The following is a 17,808-nucleotide window of genomic DNA, read 5'->3' on the forward strand; positions in this document are numbered from 1 at the left end:
TCTGCTCCAGGCTTAGGAACTCACTGGAGAGAAGATGGCAGCTCTCACTGGAGGCTCCGGGTCAAAGCCGATAGTAGGATTTTCAAAGCAGCTCCTCAATCTGGACATGGGCTGTAGCTTGAAAAGTGCAATATGGCACTTTGCCTGAGACCCAAAAAGGTTCTCTTTACTGGGGCTTCCCACATGTAGCCTTATTTGTTCTTCTTATTCCTTCTCATGTTCTTATGGACCTAACTTTCTCCTTTATTTTAATCCATGCTGTGGACTGCGTTTTGTCTCAGCCAGAGGCAAGATGAATTATGTAGCATTCTGATAATGATGGAAACGAGGTTTTCAGTTGTAATGTTATGCTTAAAGAATAATTACTGTTAATAAACGCTGTTGCTTACTAGTCAAGGTTACTATGTCCCATGTGAAGTTAGGCTTTAAAAGAAATTGTTTTTGCAGTGCTCTTTATAAGTTGTTTCTGGGTATTTTTTAAGAATCTATGCATATTGGGTGGGAGGTTGTTTCTGCTTTACTTTCTAGAGGGCCGAAGGCTTTGCCTTTTCCTTGGGTAGGAATGAGGTGCCTCAGTTAGCCACAATAGGTGCCACTGGCCAACCCATTCCTTTTTCCTTTCAGAAATGATAAGGCGTGCTCCTCTGATTACTGGTCCTCATCTTTTACTTAAGTCACACTAGAGATTTTGTTTTGTTTATAACTCTTTTTATTTTTTCAAAGCCAAACATTTAATTACATCTTGTAGTGTTATAGGCATAAGCAACTGTAGAAATGGGGCAAAAGTTAATTTTACAGCTAGCCTATAATCCATTACTTCATTCCCCTGTTTTCCTGATCAATTGCAAGAATATTCCATAATATGCCAACATAACTATAGTGGTCATTGTGGTAAAGAAGTTCGATTTGGGAGAATTTTCAAGATTTAATGCAACAGTCTCAGTGATATACAGCTGATGGTTGAGGTTGCAATGTGTAGCCAGATATGCTAGCTTAATCTTGGTCTAATGTTTGTACAGATCCCGTCTTTCATAGTGATGACGTAAAATACACTTAGCATAAAACCATTTACCAATTGATAAGGGAATGTGTATTCCATACTTCTGTACTACTTTATGGCTCATGTTTTAATACTAGTCATACATTGTTTTTTAACCTAAACAAAGGTGTGTCAAACAAGCTTTGAGTAGTAGAATTGACCTTCAAACCTGTAAGGTCACTTGGCCATAGTCAAGCACATATCATTAGAATAAGCTAATTTACCGACTTGTCCTCACACAGTACTAATTATTCTTTGGTTGGTTTGTTTTCATGGGAGCTCAGATCTTTTCTCTTTGAAGATGTAGGTAAGAATGCAAGACACCCTCAAAAAATTAAAGGGCAATATCAATTTTGTACTTCCCCCAATTCAAAGACAAAGTCTGTGATGTATATGCATGTGTGTGTGTGTGTGTGTGTGTGTATGTATGTATGTATGTATATACACATGCATATGCATGTGCACATGTGTGTATTTTTTCTTTTAAAAACAAAGGGCAAAATTAGCATTGTGTTTCGGAGCTTACAATTAGGAAATGCTATTACATGTTAATAAGTGTTATTTTGGCTATATCTTTACTGACGTAACCCTTAGAGAAAGGTCTGACTTTGGCTTGGTGTATGAATCTTTGGTTTTAATATTTGAATTTGTATTTAAACAATGAACATCTTTTAAATCTTTGTGGGTCCCCTGTTCTTTTGCTTGGTTTTATCTAATGCTTCTTTTGGTCTTAGTCATTTTTTTTCCAGATATACCCTAGCAGTTTAAAGTCCTTCTGACTTACATGTCTGATTAGTAAGGAAAAAAATCTCTTTAATGGAAGGTGATGCCTGTCTGTAGTGGTATTGCTAGCTTTCCAGCCCAGACAGTTGTGCAATCCATTGTTGATTAAATTAATAAGAGCTCCACTGGGCGGTGGTGGCACACACCTTTAGTCCCAGCACTTGGGAGGCAGAGGCATGTGGATTTCTGAGTTCGAGGCCATCCTAGTCTACAGAGTGAGTTCCAGGACAGCCAGGGCTATACAGAGAAACCCTGTCTTGAAAAACCAAAAGAACAAAACCAAAAACAAACAAAAAGAGCTCTTAAAGATTGAGCCAGCTTTCTGCACCTGCAAATGTGAAAAAATTTGCAAAGATCTAATTTTGGACCCTCAGGGTAGAAATGCAGCCAGAAGGCCAGAGATGAACATGTATTGAGCAAATGAATTTTTTTTTTTAATATACTATGAGTACTATAATATTTTGAGGGTAAAGGAAAATTGACAGTAAATGATACACAGTGCTTCTGTTATAAATTTCTAATTATAAAGCAAATAAAATATAGTTACAAGTATTAGTATATTTTGTCATACTCCATTAAATGGCCAACTTTATCCATTGAAGCTATTCTGAATGCTTTCTTTTTTTTTTGTTCTCTTTCAGGTGACATTACACAAAAGGGATATGAAAAGAAGAGGTCAAAATTAATTGGAGCCTATCTTCCCCAGCCTCCAAGTAAGTAAACCTTGAATAGCATTAGTTGTCTAGTTTAAGAGATAATAGCCACAGTTGAAAAAGGCTTTTTTCCCACTCTGGAATCTGCCCAAAGAGTGCACATTTGACACCTGCATTCCACACAAACAACTTCTTTGTATAATTACGCAGATTTTGTGAAAATTGAAGGCTTATATGACGTTTCTGTAATTATACCTAATACAATTTAATAGATATTTTATCTATAGTTAGAGATCAATAATATATTGATTTCTTTTTTTTTTAAAGATTTATTTATTGTTATATGTAAGTACACTGTAGCTGTCTTCAGACACCCCAGAAGAGGGTGTCAGATCTGATTATGAGTGGTTGTGAGCCACTATGTGGTTGCTGGGATTTGAACTCAGAACCTTTGGAAGAGCAGTCAGTGCTCTTAACCACTGAGCCATCTCTCCAGCCCAATATATGGATTTCTTTGAAACACTAATTATAATAATGGGAACATTTGTGGTTTAAACATGATTTTTGACTTGGTGAGTTAATTATTGCTATTGATTATGATTTAAATTAATAAAAGATAACTAGAAAATGTTGTGATAGCCTGACTTGGAGAGGGAGAGTTATGATTATAAAGGTGGTGTTTTTAGAGGTGCCAGTAAACTGTGCATTACTGGTACTTGTAGACTACAAAGTCCACTTCCTGCCACTGTTGTCACATTTGTGGCTTTGGAGAATTCCTACACTTAACCCATTTAAGCTGGATTGTACAGATTTTAATCAAATGGAGATAGACTGGCATTCCAGTGTGGATTCCTGTGTTAGCTCACTTCATGTAGAGGGTAACATTGAGTTTTTGCTAGGTTTTAGGAATTGCTCAAAATGAGTGTGAGCAATATCCATCCTCAAGGTAAAAGGCCAGTAACACACATACTAAAGGTGAAAACTGAAACTGCATTCTGTGGATGAAAGAAAACCTACAAAGCTTAAAGTGCATGTGTATTTCTATTTATGTTCCATTTCTATTCTCTAGACTATGATACCCCGGTATTATCAAATTGGCATGGCATTGAGACAAACAAATCTTGGTGGTTACTCAGTTTGATATCAGGAGTCTGCTGTGCTTGTAGTTCTGTGATTTTGGTTTTTGTTTGTGTCTTTTTATGTGATTTTTGAGGAAGTTCATGTAAAAAATGGTCCTATGTGTTAGGGATCGATGTCCTGTGGTCTGGCGTGTGAAGGGAAGAAGCATGGTTTTATTTGGAAGAAAAAGGGTGAATAGGTTGGTAAAAGGCTTAAGGGAAAGTGTTGGGGAAGGCGTTTCTTTGCCATTGCCTTCCCTTGCTGTGATTGTCATAAAGGTCTGGTCACTTGCTGGTGTTTATGGGTGTCTGCCCTGTCTCTGAGGAAGACTGCTTGGTCAATCGGGGTCTTTGCTGATGTTGGATGTTGATTTGTTTGCCATACCAAACGCAAGTGAAGCTAGGGCAGTTACTGGCTTACCTGAGAAATTTCTGAAGCCTTCACTGGTCTGGGACTGGCTGGGGGCAGAGGGTGTCTGCACATATTGGAGCCCTTGGTGGTCTGTGTTCTGTTTTTGCATGGGGTCGGCAGCTCTGCTCAGCGCTGTAACAAATTTAAAAAAAACTAAAGTCTGAATTAATTAGTTTTTTTTCAACTTGTTACAGCAGCGAATGGAGCTGCCGTGGTTCGGTGTAGACTGCAGCCCGGTGAAGGCGTGCCGAGGAGACCTTTCCGCTCTACCCACATCGGGGTGTGCGACATCCGAGAAGCTGCAGCCCGGGAGCGGGCGGCCAGTGCCGCGGGGAACCGACCTCTGTTTTACTTTCGTTTCGGTGAGCCCTGCAACCCCGAGAGAGAGAGACCAGCCCTTGGGCAAAGGATACGTTTCGAAGTCTTTTCCCCATAAGTATAGGGCTGGCACCGAAGGAGATAGAGGTTAGGTCCCCAAAGAGAATACCTACGTTGGTCCTTAAGCTCAGAATTTGCTTGCATGAGTGGTGACTGACCCAGAATCAGAGTTCCTTCTACATTTCCTGTTAACTTACAGTGTTCTGTATGTAATTTGTGGTCAGCTGGCTCTTCCAGTGCAAAGACCTTAAAAAGGGTTGCATGTCCAATAAGATTTTACCCCCTTAACGTTGCACTGTTGTCTTAAAACCAGATTTCCTAGGAAGAGAACGAGTAATTTTATCTTGATCCCTGAGATGTGATAAAGGGAAAGATGTTGAGACTTGCATGGTTTCGGTTTCTTACTCCCATCACCAAGGATCAAGATGTTAGGTTTCTTAAACAGAAAGACAGAAGTGATCTATCTTCAAATAGATGTTTTCAAGGTCAGGGTTCCTCTGAAAGGTCAGACTTACTTTGAACCGTGTTTTTGCTCTTATGAAATTCAAGTAGGAAAAGATGACTCAATGTACTTTTTAGTAGAATAAGTACATTTAAAACAGAAGCGTATGTATTTGTAAACTGGATTTATAGGAGCATGTTCTGGGTTTTATCTCTGATAGAATGCATTGTTTTAAAATAATGTGTTGTGGCGTATGGGTCAGTGCTAGAGCACTTGCCCAGTATCTGAGAGTTCCTGGTTTGATTTCTAGCATAACAAACAAATCACATAAAAATATTGAAATGAACTTCAATATTTAGAAGTGGACATCTCAGTTATCTCCCAGCTTAACCTATATTTGTCCTTCCAGTGACCTTGTTGACAATTGCCATGATCTGTTGAAGTGGACAGAGAATTAAAGAGTATGTGACAGAGTTGAATGCTAGTTGTAAATTGTGTTTTAGAATTTCTGATGGAAATGTGATAAAAACTGAATGCAGAAATGTGTTTTAAGTTGTTTTGTCTGCTTTTTCCTCCTGCCTTTCCACGAACATGAGCACCATCCAGTCCTGTGATGCGAAAAAGGATGTCATATTTTTAGGAAGGGATTTGTTCCTGTGTTACTGTTCTATTGCTGTGAAGAAACCCAAGCCAAAGCAATTCTTATAAAAGTATTTAATTAGGGGCTTGTTTACAGTTTTAGAGACTTAGTCTATGGTCATCGTGACAGGGAGCAGACAGGCATGGTACTGGACCACCAGCGGAGAGCTTTGCATTCTGATCTTCAGGCAGAGAAGGGAGTAGAAGTCAGGCAGGAGGAACCTGGTGAGAGATTTAGAAACCTTAAAGCTCCACTCCTTGTGACACACCTCCTCCAACAAGGTCACACCTCCTAATCCTTCCTAAAACAGTGCATGTTCTTGCTTATGCCTCTGTTGACTACACATTCAAATGTAAGAGAGTATAGAAACTATTCTCACTCAAACTATCACACTTCCTAGCAAAAGCATTTATAGATAACCTCCTTCTGAAAAGTTGCTGCTACATGAATTCTCATTCATCATCATTGGGACTTGTGAAGATAGTGAGGAAAGCCAGTATTTCTAAAATATCCATGAAGATGATCTTTCCATTTTTTTTTAAAAAAGATTTACTTACTTTGTATACAGTGTTCTGACTACATGTATGCCTTCATACCAGAAGAGAGCACCAGATCTCATTATAGATGGTTATAGATGAGTAATCACTATGTGATTGCTGGGAATTAAACTCTGGACCTCTGGAAGAGCCACCAGCACTGTTAACCTCTGAGTGATCTCTCCAGCCCAGGGAACTCTTTTTGACCAGTTCATCTGGGAAGTCTTTTCTCTTTTACCTTGGTGCTAGCTAGTGTTTACGCTAGGGATCTTGTAGTTGAACAAATCTTTTTATTTACCAGATAAAATGTTAAGATTTCCATAGGAAGTATAACAAAAATATTTCTGAGATGTTTGGGGCAATATGGTTATGAATTAGACTGCCACAGGGTGAAGTTAGGATCCTGGAGGTACAGTTGCCAGGCTGTGGCTCCTTCCTGATGAGAATACTCAGGATGCAGTTGTCTTCTACAGGATTTTCACTGCTACTCCAGGGATCAGCACTGTGTGGTAGTGATATCTGGGGAAGATAGCTTTTCTTGGCTGAGCACAACGCTGAGTGCCCACCTCAATTCAGATAGGGAACAGTGTACCAGAAGCTAAAAAGACAGATGAGAATTATAGAGAAGAAATGATAGGTTGGAAAATATTTTAGAAGAGAAAGTGCTACTTAAGGGAAGTCGTTTGACACTTCTAGTTTTTAGTAAAAAAAAAAAAATGCCTGTTTCAAAATAATCCTTTATTACCCTATAAACCAGATCAAATTGACAAAAATAGAAAATAAAGCCAGTTACTTAACACTGTTCTTGGAAGAGTCTCTATAACACAGTATAGCATGTATAGAGTCTCTTCTTCCTTTTGAAGACTTACTTGGTAACAAAAAGTATAGCAAAATTTCAATGTGACTGTAAATAGTAAAATTTCCCTCATCCAAATACCTCATACCCTTTCTTATAATATGCATATTGGCAAAGTGTTACTTATTAAATGGCAGTCATGAAATGTTTCTTGGCATGGAGCTGCTTCTGCAAATTCAATATTCTGAGCTCATCTGGCTGTATTTATCATTAGCAGCCAAATACATTCATGCCCAGCTACAAGGTTGAGTTGGTTTGAGACATACGTGAATTAGACTAACAAAAGACAGTTGGCAAGTTTCTTGTATTTCCTGCAGCTCTCTAGGGTTCACATGGACACAACGTCTGTTCTTAATGAGAATTGATGAGCCCTTCTTGTTACTACTGGAGACCATAGATGATCCCATATGGAGAGTGGGTCGAACAGTCCTGTCCAGCTATTGTACTTCTACTGCCCTGGCCTGGCTTTGGCTTCCCAGATGGCCATGATGTTTTCCACTTTAGGAATCCTGGGAATGTTCATTTGCCTGTGCTAAGCTTTGTTTAATATTCAGTTCAAATGGCACTTGTTGAAGAATTTCTCACCTGGTCCTTCTGGTCGGGGATGATCCTCAGTCCCAGTCTTACTATGATCTATTTGTGAAATATTTCCAGGCAGTTGTAGTTTGTTATTCTGTCCCTTACCCCACAATAGTAAGATATGAATTAACTGAGGACCTCTCATCTCCTGCACACAGTGAGCACAACCCACCTGCAGGCAAGTACACAACCAGTTCTAGAGTCTGAGCATATCAGGAAGAGGTAGAACAAGGCATTAGCAATCAGGCATCTCCACGGCTAGCCCTGAGGGACCTTGTGACAGTGGAATGAATCAGTTACCTTCACAGACAGCCCAAAGGGACAACAATACACATCATCACTAGCTACCCAAAGAGGACACGTTACCACTGCTGCCTCTGTTGCTGTCTTGTGCATGTATGATGCCCTGATACCCTTCCTCTCCTCCCTTCCTCCTTCCAGAGGGAGCCTCTGTGTGCCCTTACTCTCTGCTTTAATAAATCTCCCATGTGAGATGTTTTGACAGTGTGCATTTGCTGTTTAGTTCCTTTACAAGGCATTGGGTGGTTTCTCCTGGACCTGTGTTCTCTCATTCCATTCCTGTGCCCACTGAACTCCCATCATATTCGTGGAGATCAGCAAGGCTGTCCACTGTTGCCTTGCCACTAGAGCATCAAGAAAACATTCCCAGCAACTGCTGTAGTCAGTGTTTACTGCCAAAACATTCAGTATCTAGGGGTGCACAGTGTTTTTGCATGAGACTTCTGTCTGTGTTACTGTCAGTGGTGACAGTTCCGATTTTGTTTCTGATTTGGATGAATCTAAATATCAATTGGCCACATTAGTGCTCATCAGTGACAGAGGTGGCAGAGGATTACATGATTTTGGACTCTAGCATATTCTAGTCAGTTGATTTCTGTTTATTCTATACAATTCAGTCTGCAAGCCCCAGTATCCAATGTTGTCACTGAAGATAGCTGCTCTGATGTGAATGCGTTTACATGAAGTGACTCACCATGTTGTTTTGTGTGGCCAATATGGAGATGGCTTTATCTGAAATCTAGCTGAAGATGCTTTGCCAGATTGTGATGGGAAAAGTTGTCTGTGATTGGTAGAGTTGTCAGGTTGGTGAATTTTGTTCCTTGGGTATATGGAAAATGAAAAGCTTGGCATTTGATTTGAGGATATAAAGGCAAGTCAGTTGACACTTGTGTTTTTTTCTCTAGAAAATAAAGCTGGCTGACTCCTTGCCTGAGCCTGTTACTGTTGGGTTCAAGTGTCTGAGTGAAAGGCTGCTGAGCTTCCTCAGTGGCAGGTGAAGAGTTTGCATCTGCTTCATTCTGCCCCCAGAATTTAACCTCATAACTTAAATTCAACTGGTTCCTGGACAGTGACACTGTTCGGTGGCACATGTGACTTCCTTCAACGCTGAAGGGCACATGGGACTGTACAGACAAGTTTCCTTTGCTGAGGAGGCATGTTGTGCCATGAGTCAGTGGACAGTGAAGGTGAGATGCAAGGTTACCTCTCTGAAAAGTGGAAGAGAGGAATTCAAAGCTGAGATTTCTGGTCTGAGACTTAGCAGGCACCCTTTCCAGCTTGAATGGAGAGAGGAAAGGACATTTCATCAAACAGGAAAGTCTCTGTGTTCTACGTGAGCTTTGCTGTTAGTGAGTCATGCGTAGGTTACTGCTCTGTTGTCTATGATGTATATTCTGTCTCAGGAGTGACTGGATTTACTGTTATTTTTAATGACTTTTAATGGATTATGTTTCTTGTTAGAAAGTGAGTAATAAAAAGGGAGCATCACTAGACTCTTGTCCAGCCAGCACCCTAGGATTCAAATTGAGTTGAACTTAGCCATCTAACAGTGAAAACGGTGCCAGTTATGACTGGGTCATGGTCTTATATTTTTTGAAAAATCTGAGTCATAAGAGAGCATGCAACAACTTTGAAGTTCTAGGCCTGACAGTAGGCTTGTATCTTATCTAGTATTGTAGAACAAAATCAGATAGGGAAAGGGGACATTGTTGAGGATTAGATTGCTTGGCTAGCAGGCTGAGGCACTGGGTTAAATTCTAAGCACTATAAACAAAACAAACAACTATAGCAGGATAGAAATTAAATGCAAATGTCAAATTGTCACAGGCTCTAGATCATCCATAATTTACCGTTCATGAGTTCCCCTGTCAACATACAATAATAGGAAGGTGATTACAAAACAAATGTATGATGTTGTGCAGTAGCTGCGTTCTTAAAAGATGAGAGGGAAAAATCAGTGAAAGCAACATAAGACTTAGGTTTGTACAGTAGGGTCGATACTAAGGTGCTCAGCATGAAGTTTCCATTTGTCACTTTTTGGTGTCCTCATTTGTTTTAGCGCAAAGCAAAGGTAGAAAATGTCTTTTCTAAAAATGCAAGTACTTTTTACTTTCTAGATAATTTCTTAATTACAGTTACAGTAAAATTAGGGGCTGCTGTGTGATCCAGAGACTATGGAAACACTAGAAGACAATGGGACTTGATTGAGGAGCAGTTTTTGACAGTACTGGAAATGAAGCCTCTAGGTAGAAATCCTTCCCCCCACACCTGGATATCTTTTCTTGCATAAGTCTGTCCTGCCTATTGGCTCTAACTTATTGAGCCTCAAGTTAGACAGAAAGATGGGTGGCCCACCTGTGCCTTATTCTTTGAGTTAACCTGGGGATTGTTAGTGGTGTCTATTGTCTATCTGAAAGACATAAAAGATACTGGAGTGTTTATTCATCTGCAATGGTTGAATTGGTTAAGTACAACAACTATAATGGGATTTTTATTGGGGAATTCCTTCATAACAAGCCATAAGTAGTTGACAGGTAATTAATGATCTAGCCTTTTCTCACTTTTGTCATATTTCCAAATCTGGTGAGTAGGTGGGACATTTAAAGAGGTAAAATTAGTGAGGCAGGGCAAAACTTGGCAAGAATCACAATTTGTTTGACTTGGAAGATTGCACTGGAGGGGAAGGTAGGCTACAGTCGGTGGTGTCTTTTGTTCAATGGATGAGTTTGGTGCTTTCTTTTGTGGTCATCAGAGCCAGAAAGTGGGGAATATGGAATTCTTTGTGCTTAGAGGAGAGGTTTCTGTGAGCAACTGGGAGAGGCCCCTAGCACAAGTGCAAAGTTAATTCCGAATGAAAACTTAACTATAAGAGTGGCACAGTATTGAGTTCTATTTCTGTGTCTATGTTACCTAAACAGCAAAATGGCAGAAATAACAGCTCATCTCCTGGTTTTTAATAAAGTCCTCATACCAGTGCTTTACAGTGTTACCTGTTAGTGTTTTAAAATACAAATGGAAAGGTCAGGCCTTGGAAAAGTTAAGGAACTTACCCAAGATCACAGATAAACAGGGCATGTGGTCCTGGAATATCAAAGTTCTTGTTCTTTAATTCAGTGATGAAATAAAACCCCACAAAACCTATAGAGTAGTGAGGAAACTATTCAAAAGGAAAGGGATCATACACATAAGAAAGAAACACTGAGAGTGAGTAAGGAACTGTTCAAAAGCCTCTTGTTTGTTTGTTTGTGGCCTTCTTTTATGGAGTTTAAGGAAAGGAAGAGTTTGGTTACTAGGGGTATAATGGATGGTTTTCTGTTTTAATCAACAAAGTGGATTATATAAGTCTTTGCTCACTGTGTATGTCCCTTCTCATAATGCATCTGATGCATATGGGGGCAGGGGCAGGCTGACAGACACACATAGGCAGACAGACTGGGTCTACCCATGTAGTCTTAGCTGGCCTGGAATTTACTATGTATAGGTGAGGCTTGTCTTGAACTCAGAGAAATTAATCTGTCTCTGCTTTCTGGGTGCTGGGATTAAAGTATTTCTCCACCATGTCTGACAACATCTAATTTAAATTCTATGCACATCCAATTATACATAGGCATATAATATTATAAATAGGGGTTCTCTCTGAAATTAACTTTAAAGACATGGTTTGCCTTACTGTGTGGGTACACAAAAACACTTGAGGACAGATCAGGCCCCTATGTCGCTACCAAATGTACTTGGCAATACATTTGAATAGAATGTGTCCAAGTTTTATAGTCATTAAAGAGAAGAGAAATTTATCTTATTGTTCAGAGAATGGTGTGAATAGAACTTAATAAAGATGGGGGTCCTAAGTTGTTACTTATATTATTATAAGAGGGTGTGTGAACTTAGAACATGAAAGTGAGAAACCTAGGTTGCAAGTGTTGGAAGCGTGGTTTGTTAAGCATCGAGGCAAAGTGGGATGAAAGGTTGCTAAACTGTTACCTATGCTTATCTACCTCATCTGTGTGCTTCTGCCTCTTTCTACTCACCGGTCCTTGAGCTGACTTGGCACATGGCTTGGATGCAGTGCCTAATAAATATTGTGGGAGAAGGGATTTAGTGTTGAGGCTTATTTTTTTTGTGGATGAGAATCAATGGTTTCATGCTCCTGACTGTTGGGTGCTGAGGACTGTCACCGTTTATGTCTCATGATGTCTTCTTTCACAGTGTTCGTGGAAGCCTCCTAACTCTCATTATACTTCCTGTTATAAGTATGCTAGTTTCTGTGTGGCTTTTTGAGAACAGGTCTTCAATCATGGTTCCCTAAACTAAATATGTAGTGAGTTTGAGTTCTTCCCATTGGTGAACACTGAACTACTAATTATTGTAATTTTATTGCTGAAGATACATCTGCTTCAGCAGCAAGGTTTGGTCAGTTGCCTTGTGCTGGAGAAAGAGAATGACCATACAAGTGACCTTATGGTGACAGATTCAGTTCTATAGCGTTAAATACTCAATTGTTGATTTTTTTTTCTGTTTGAATATGCCAGTTTGAATCTTGGTTGGAACAAAGTCAGATAAAATATAATGAATGAAATATTGACACAAATACTATTTTAAAGTATGTTTTCTTACTGGCAGCCTGTTGGAGCTCTTCTGCCTAGCTATATCAATTTCTCTTTTAAAACATGTATAGTAAACTGCATTTCCAATCCATAAAAGCAAGTGTTCAAAGTTACCTCACTGATAATACCCATAGAAGGTTCATCAATAAACTAGGCAGTAGTCTTGACTCTTATGGATCCCAAGAAGAGGTAAAGGGTGAAAGTCGTTCTGAAGAGGCTTGTATTCATGAACTAGACAGGAAAATCGTATTCACTGCACTGAAATTTACAGTTGGTGAACTTGGCAACTTGGAAGTGTGTTTACTTCCACTGCTCCTCAGGCTGTTCCTAATGCCAGTCCGTGTGTAATAAGAGAACATGAGAAACAATGACAAGTGCTAAAATGTAAAGGAGAGGCAAAGTGAGAACCAGTGCATTTGGATGCTTTCTAAATGTCAGGTCCTCACCAAGGACCTGAAAGAAACAACCTATGGGAAATAGTGGCCACCTCTGCCCAGTCAACATGGACATGTATACTCTCTAAGGAATTAAAGCTAACAAGGCTCCAAGTTTGGGCACAGCGGGCAAGTCCTGCAGTCAAAGGACCTGTGTGAGAGCGCTTACAGTGTCCTGAAAGCAGTCTCAGCTACAGAGGCACTTCCTCAAGGCACAGGACACTCGAGATCTCTTCTAGGGGCAAACAATCAACCAAATAAAAGATCTATCTGAAAGAGATCTGTTAGTGTTCTGCCACAAGAAGAGAACTGGCTTTCAGCTCCTTAAGGGAAAATAAAGAGGAAATTATGAAAGTTGTCACAGAAGAGAGTGTAAAGATTATAGCATTGTCTGAAGTGTAGCTTCACAGTTGATGTCTTCTGGCAGGGATGCAGGAGGGGAAGTACTCGGTTCTATTAAAGGGCAGGCCACTGAGAGTTTGACTGTGTGCCAGTGGCTATATAAATAACACAAATTGGACTTGTTTTATTTTTCTATGTTTTATTCTTATTTTTATTTTTACTTTTTTTTTTGAATGAGGGGCGTCACAAAGGTGGGAGGAACAGAAGGGAAGGGTAAGGACTGGGAAGTGAGTGTGATTGGAATGCATGATGTGAAATTCTCAGAGAATCAATAAAAATGTTATTTTTTTTTAAAGTTATAGCATCATAATGATGCATTTTTTTGGAAAGACAGAAATGAAAGATAAGAAGTAAATATAAAGTTTACCCAGAATTCCTAGAATATCCAGTTGCACTAGAAAGAAAACCTTTGGGACACCCATGACCTCCATGTGTCATTTCTATGTTATCTTTTCTGAAGAAACTACTTATACCTCTTTAAAAGATGAGGAGAAGAAAGACATGGAAGGATTCAAGGAACCAGCAAACTAAAATAATGCCAAACCAAAGCAAGTCCAGGATGAAAGGGATCCTAAATGGCACCGCAGGTCTAATGACCCAGGTTAGAGGAGGAAGTGTCTCACATATACTTCAATGAAAAACAAACAAACAAAATAAAATGAAAAATTATTACTAGGTTTTTGTTTTTGACTGGGGAGGAAAAGTATGGGAAGGGTTTATTTTTACTTTGTTTTTCAGTTGGAGTGTTTTGAAAGTATTGGCAAATAGGTACATTGAAAGCAGGACAATGAAGAGAAATGTTAATCCCAGAATTATTAAAAGGCAAATAAGCTGGGACTATGTTAGTCACATTTGGATGAGTTTGTTTCATCATCTCAACACAAACTTGATCACAGAAGAGGTAGACAGTGTGGTGGGTGGAGAGAAGCCTAGTGCTGTAAGAGTCAGGGCTGTACATCCAGGTGTAGATGTCACCCTGATGGAGAGCTCCTTGTCTTAGTAAGGTTGACATATCACAAGGAAAACTGAGACAGGCTCATGTAAGAGAGCCAGTTGTCTGTTACTGAAATACAGGCACTTTATTGTTGTAGCTCATGTTTTATGTCTATTTTCTTATAGTTATCAGTGGTCTTTTCTAAAGAAACATTGTCCTTAGTACTCAGTGGGAGCAAGTTCTTTATATCTGAACTGTAAAGATGGACTCTTTCCTGTACTGCTGACTTTCATACATTGTGTTCCTTGGCGCTGTGTTATATCAGTCTCATTGGTAATTTGATTGGGGGTCAGCTTTAGTCTTTGAATCTGACTAAGATGACATTTTTGGTAATTCATAAAAGCTGCTTTCAAGATGAACATCTTGTTCATCTATTTAGCATTAAATGGAGCAAGATTTTGTCAAATTAGTAATTGGAAATCACAAAATTTGAAAGTTGATGCTACTTATGGATAACTTCCCAGTTACCAAATTTACATACAAATAATCTATAAAGCTTATTTTAAAGTTGACTAAAGTTATACTTATAATTTTAAAAATTCTCAAATATCTATAAAGTTTATTTTAAAGTTGACTAAAGTGATACTTATAATTTTAAAAATTCTCAGGTCTTTTATGGTCTTTCTGTTTACTCTTAATCCTCTTCCTCCTCATTCTGATCCTGTGTCTCGGGCTTCATGCTTCTTCTATGCTTTGGTGGGCACTATGACAAGAAAAAACACTTCTCTATATCCTGCCCACAACTGGAAGAGCTTCTCTGGGCTTAGTCTTGCATATATCTTACCTTCTTGTTGATCAGTCAGGAGTGACCCCTCCCCCTCCCAGGTTTCTCACTACCAGCTGGTCTAATAGGTGATAGGAATATAATGAGTGAATATTTATTGTAACTAAGTTCCCTTAGCTTAGCTGCTGAGAACAGCCTCATGCTCACCCTGATGTTTCCCCTTATTTTAGGAGTGGACCAAGCTCTGCCTCAAGAGCGACGGGCACCTGTCACTCCTTCCTCAGCTTCTCGATACCACCGCCGAAGATCCTCAGGGTCTCGAGATGAACGTTATCGGTCAGGTAAGGAACTCTATGGAGTCTCTAGACTCACTCACTGTACTTGGGTCTGTCACCATGCATGAATTGGGTACGCCTTTCATTGGTTATGAGGCACAAGCTTAGGACTCTTCACTTTGCATAGGTAAAGGTCAAGCTTATGTATCAATGTGTACTATAGGATAACCACTCAGTACATAGCAGCTCTTTCATGTTTGGTAATATAACAATTGTTACTTCTTTAAATACTTGCTGAGTTTGTACACGTCTTAGGGTTTTATTGCTATATAGCAACTCTTATAAAAGAAAACATTTCATTGGGGCTGGCTTACAGGTTAGAGGTTTAGTCCATTATCAGCATGGTGGGAAGCAAGGGAGCATTCAGGCAGACATGGTGCTGGAGAGGTAGCTGAGAATTGTACATTGGGATTGGCAGGGGGGCAGGATGAGAAATTAACTGCTAGGTTTGGCTTGAGCTTTGGAGATCTCAAAGCCCACCCAATAGTGACACTTCCTCCAAAAAGGCCATATTTCCTCCAACAAGGCCATACCCACCCTGACAAGGCCACATTTCCTAATGGTGCTGCTCCCTATGAGCCTGTGGTTTTTATTCAAACCACCAAGACACGGAAGACTTTCATTAGGAGAATTTTTTTTTCTTCACTCCTCCCCACTGCCCTTTCTTGTTCGTCACCACCTCGTCTGTACTCTGCAGGCACTTGCATTCACATGTGCAGGTACCCGCACATAAATAAGCGTTTTTTAAAAAATAAAAATATAAAAAGAAGTGAGATAGTAGCTCATTTTTATTCTGTTGCTATTGTATCTTTTCAGAATTTCCTAGTAGAGATTTTGTTTTTCTTGAGATAACATGGAAGATTTAGGAAATTGCAAGAGAAGAGCCTCCTAGTTCCTTAAGAGGTCTGAAGGGATCTGACTATTTTTAATAAAGCTGCTTTGGTTCCTTTAGTAAACAAATAATGTTACTTATGAAGTATTTGTTACTTTATAGATAATTGAACTAATTAACAATATAGTTTGCTATATAGTAGCAAATTTAAATTCTATTGACTATATTTTTCTATTATTTCAAAATCTATGAGCCTACATAATGAATTTTTGATACTGTAGCTTGGGCTTCCCAAGAACTCATACAATATGGCAAAGCATCAAGCCCCAGTAGTAGTTCAACTGATTACTGCTGCAACCCTAATCAGAGCGAAATGTCACATAACTCAGGGGTGCTAAAATTTTAGTTCTTGTCAGTCACCCTGGCTCCAAATTGTGACAGTCTTGCCTCAGGCTCATGAGTGTTGAGGTTTCAGATGTGAGTCACTATTCCTGGCAATAATTCTTAATAATAGTGTGTATACTTCTGTTCTTTTTATTGGTGATGGTGGTAGCAGGGCACCTAAATCTGGAAAATGACTGACTGTAAGGGCATTTATTGGGCACTTAGAATGTTTTGAGTCAGAGTCTGTTAGGTACTTTACTATCTTTATGAAGTCTAAATGAGAGCTTCATTTCTAGTAACATTCCATATCCTATTTGTGTAATCAAAACTTTACAGTAGAAAACCTTGAGGTTTAATTTTACATCTAAAAGAAGACTGACAACAATGTTAAAAGTAAAATGCAAGATGCTTTTTTATAATGTGCTTAGAATGACTCATTTGGCTTGATAAATGTGTTTTTTCTTTCATGTGAGTGTTTTATTCTATTTGTTTTGTTTTTGCGTTGCTTTGCTAATGAGATCAGGCACTCTCTGCTGGTCTCCTTTACATCTGAATCTGGAACAGCGCTGGCATCTCTAGAATGACCTTCATCCTTCTGGGGAGGTCAGAGGTTCTTGGGTTTTCAGATTGATGCTGGCATGCTACTCCCCTTTTAAACTCTGTCTTTCATGAGTAGATGGAAGCTTCACACAATGAGATGGCATGTGGTGACAAGTGCACTCTGCTCATAAAGTGCTGGATTTAAAACAGCTGTTGAGCAGAGTTCTCACAGTGCTTGTGATGGATAGGTGGGGGGCGGTGCTCAGAAGGTGACTTTGTAGTCACTTCTTTCCTTACATTTACATGGGTCTTGGAATTAAACTTGGACTGCCAGGCTTGGGCAACTAGCACTTTGATCTACTGATACATCTCATTGGTTCCTACTTAATTTTTAATATTGCAAATATGAACATTAAGCATTAATTGACAAATTTTAAGCTTTTTAGTAGTTAAGAATTAAGAAACTTTTCGAGTCAAAGTTTGACAATTATTGTGAAAGATTTTTTTCTAGTTTCACTTTTTTAAAAGCTGAGAAATAATGTGAAATAAAGCTTCAGTATTGAAATTTACCCCTCAAACTGTCATCATTGTGCCCCTGCCCCATTCACTGTGTGACCTTTGGTATGCTTAGTTTCTAGGGTTAAACTTGTATATTGTTTTTCTGTCCTTTTTCATTCCTTTACTTCCTTCAACAAATGTATGAAATTATTTTGTATACTGAGCACTTTGCTATGAGCTATAGCTAAGGCAAAATGTAGCAAACACTGTCTTTGCTATCAAAGAGCTTCCTAGAATAATTTCTACCTTTATCCTGAAGTTTAAT

General features: G+C 39.1%; 1 protein-coding gene and 1 long non-coding RNA gene across 5 annotated transcripts in view; one reads left to right on the forward strand and one right to left on the reverse strand.

The window, feature by feature from the left end:
- Nucleotides 1-17,808, forward strand: part of Dip2c (disco interacting protein 2 homolog C) — a 416,803-nt gene that overhangs the window by 234,171 nt on the left and 164,824 nt on the right. For 2 of the 4 annotated variants that reach the window (XM_031359583.1, XM_031359584.1), the window contains exons 2-4: nucleotides 2,464-2,535; nucleotides 4,200-4,367; nucleotides 15,125-15,235. In XM_031359583.1, coding sequence (XP_031215443.1) covers nucleotides 2,464-2,535; nucleotides 4,200-4,367; nucleotides 15,125-15,235 — 351 coding nt within the window. The remainder of the gene's footprint in view (nucleotides 1-2,463; nucleotides 2,536-4,199; nucleotides 4,368-15,124; nucleotides 15,236-17,808) is intronic. The other 2 variants (XM_031359585.1, XM_031359586.1) reach the window with 1 other exon arrangement.
- On the reverse strand, nucleotides 5,525-15,218 carry LOC116082700. Its single transcript, XR_004115397.1, has 2 exons — nucleotides 15,102-15,218; nucleotides 5,525-5,686 (listed from the first exon to the last, which is right to left on the reverse strand). It is a non-coding gene; the product is annotated as an uncharacterized LOC116082700 (long non-coding RNA).

Source organism: Mastomys coucha, unplaced genomic scaffold (genome assembly GCF_008632895.1).
Source record: "Mastomys coucha isolate ucsf_1 unplaced genomic scaffold, UCSF_Mcou_1 pScaffold7, whole genome shotgun sequence".
Classification (NCBI taxonomy): Eukaryota; Metazoa; Chordata; class Mammalia; order Rodentia; family Muridae; genus Mastomys; species Mastomys coucha.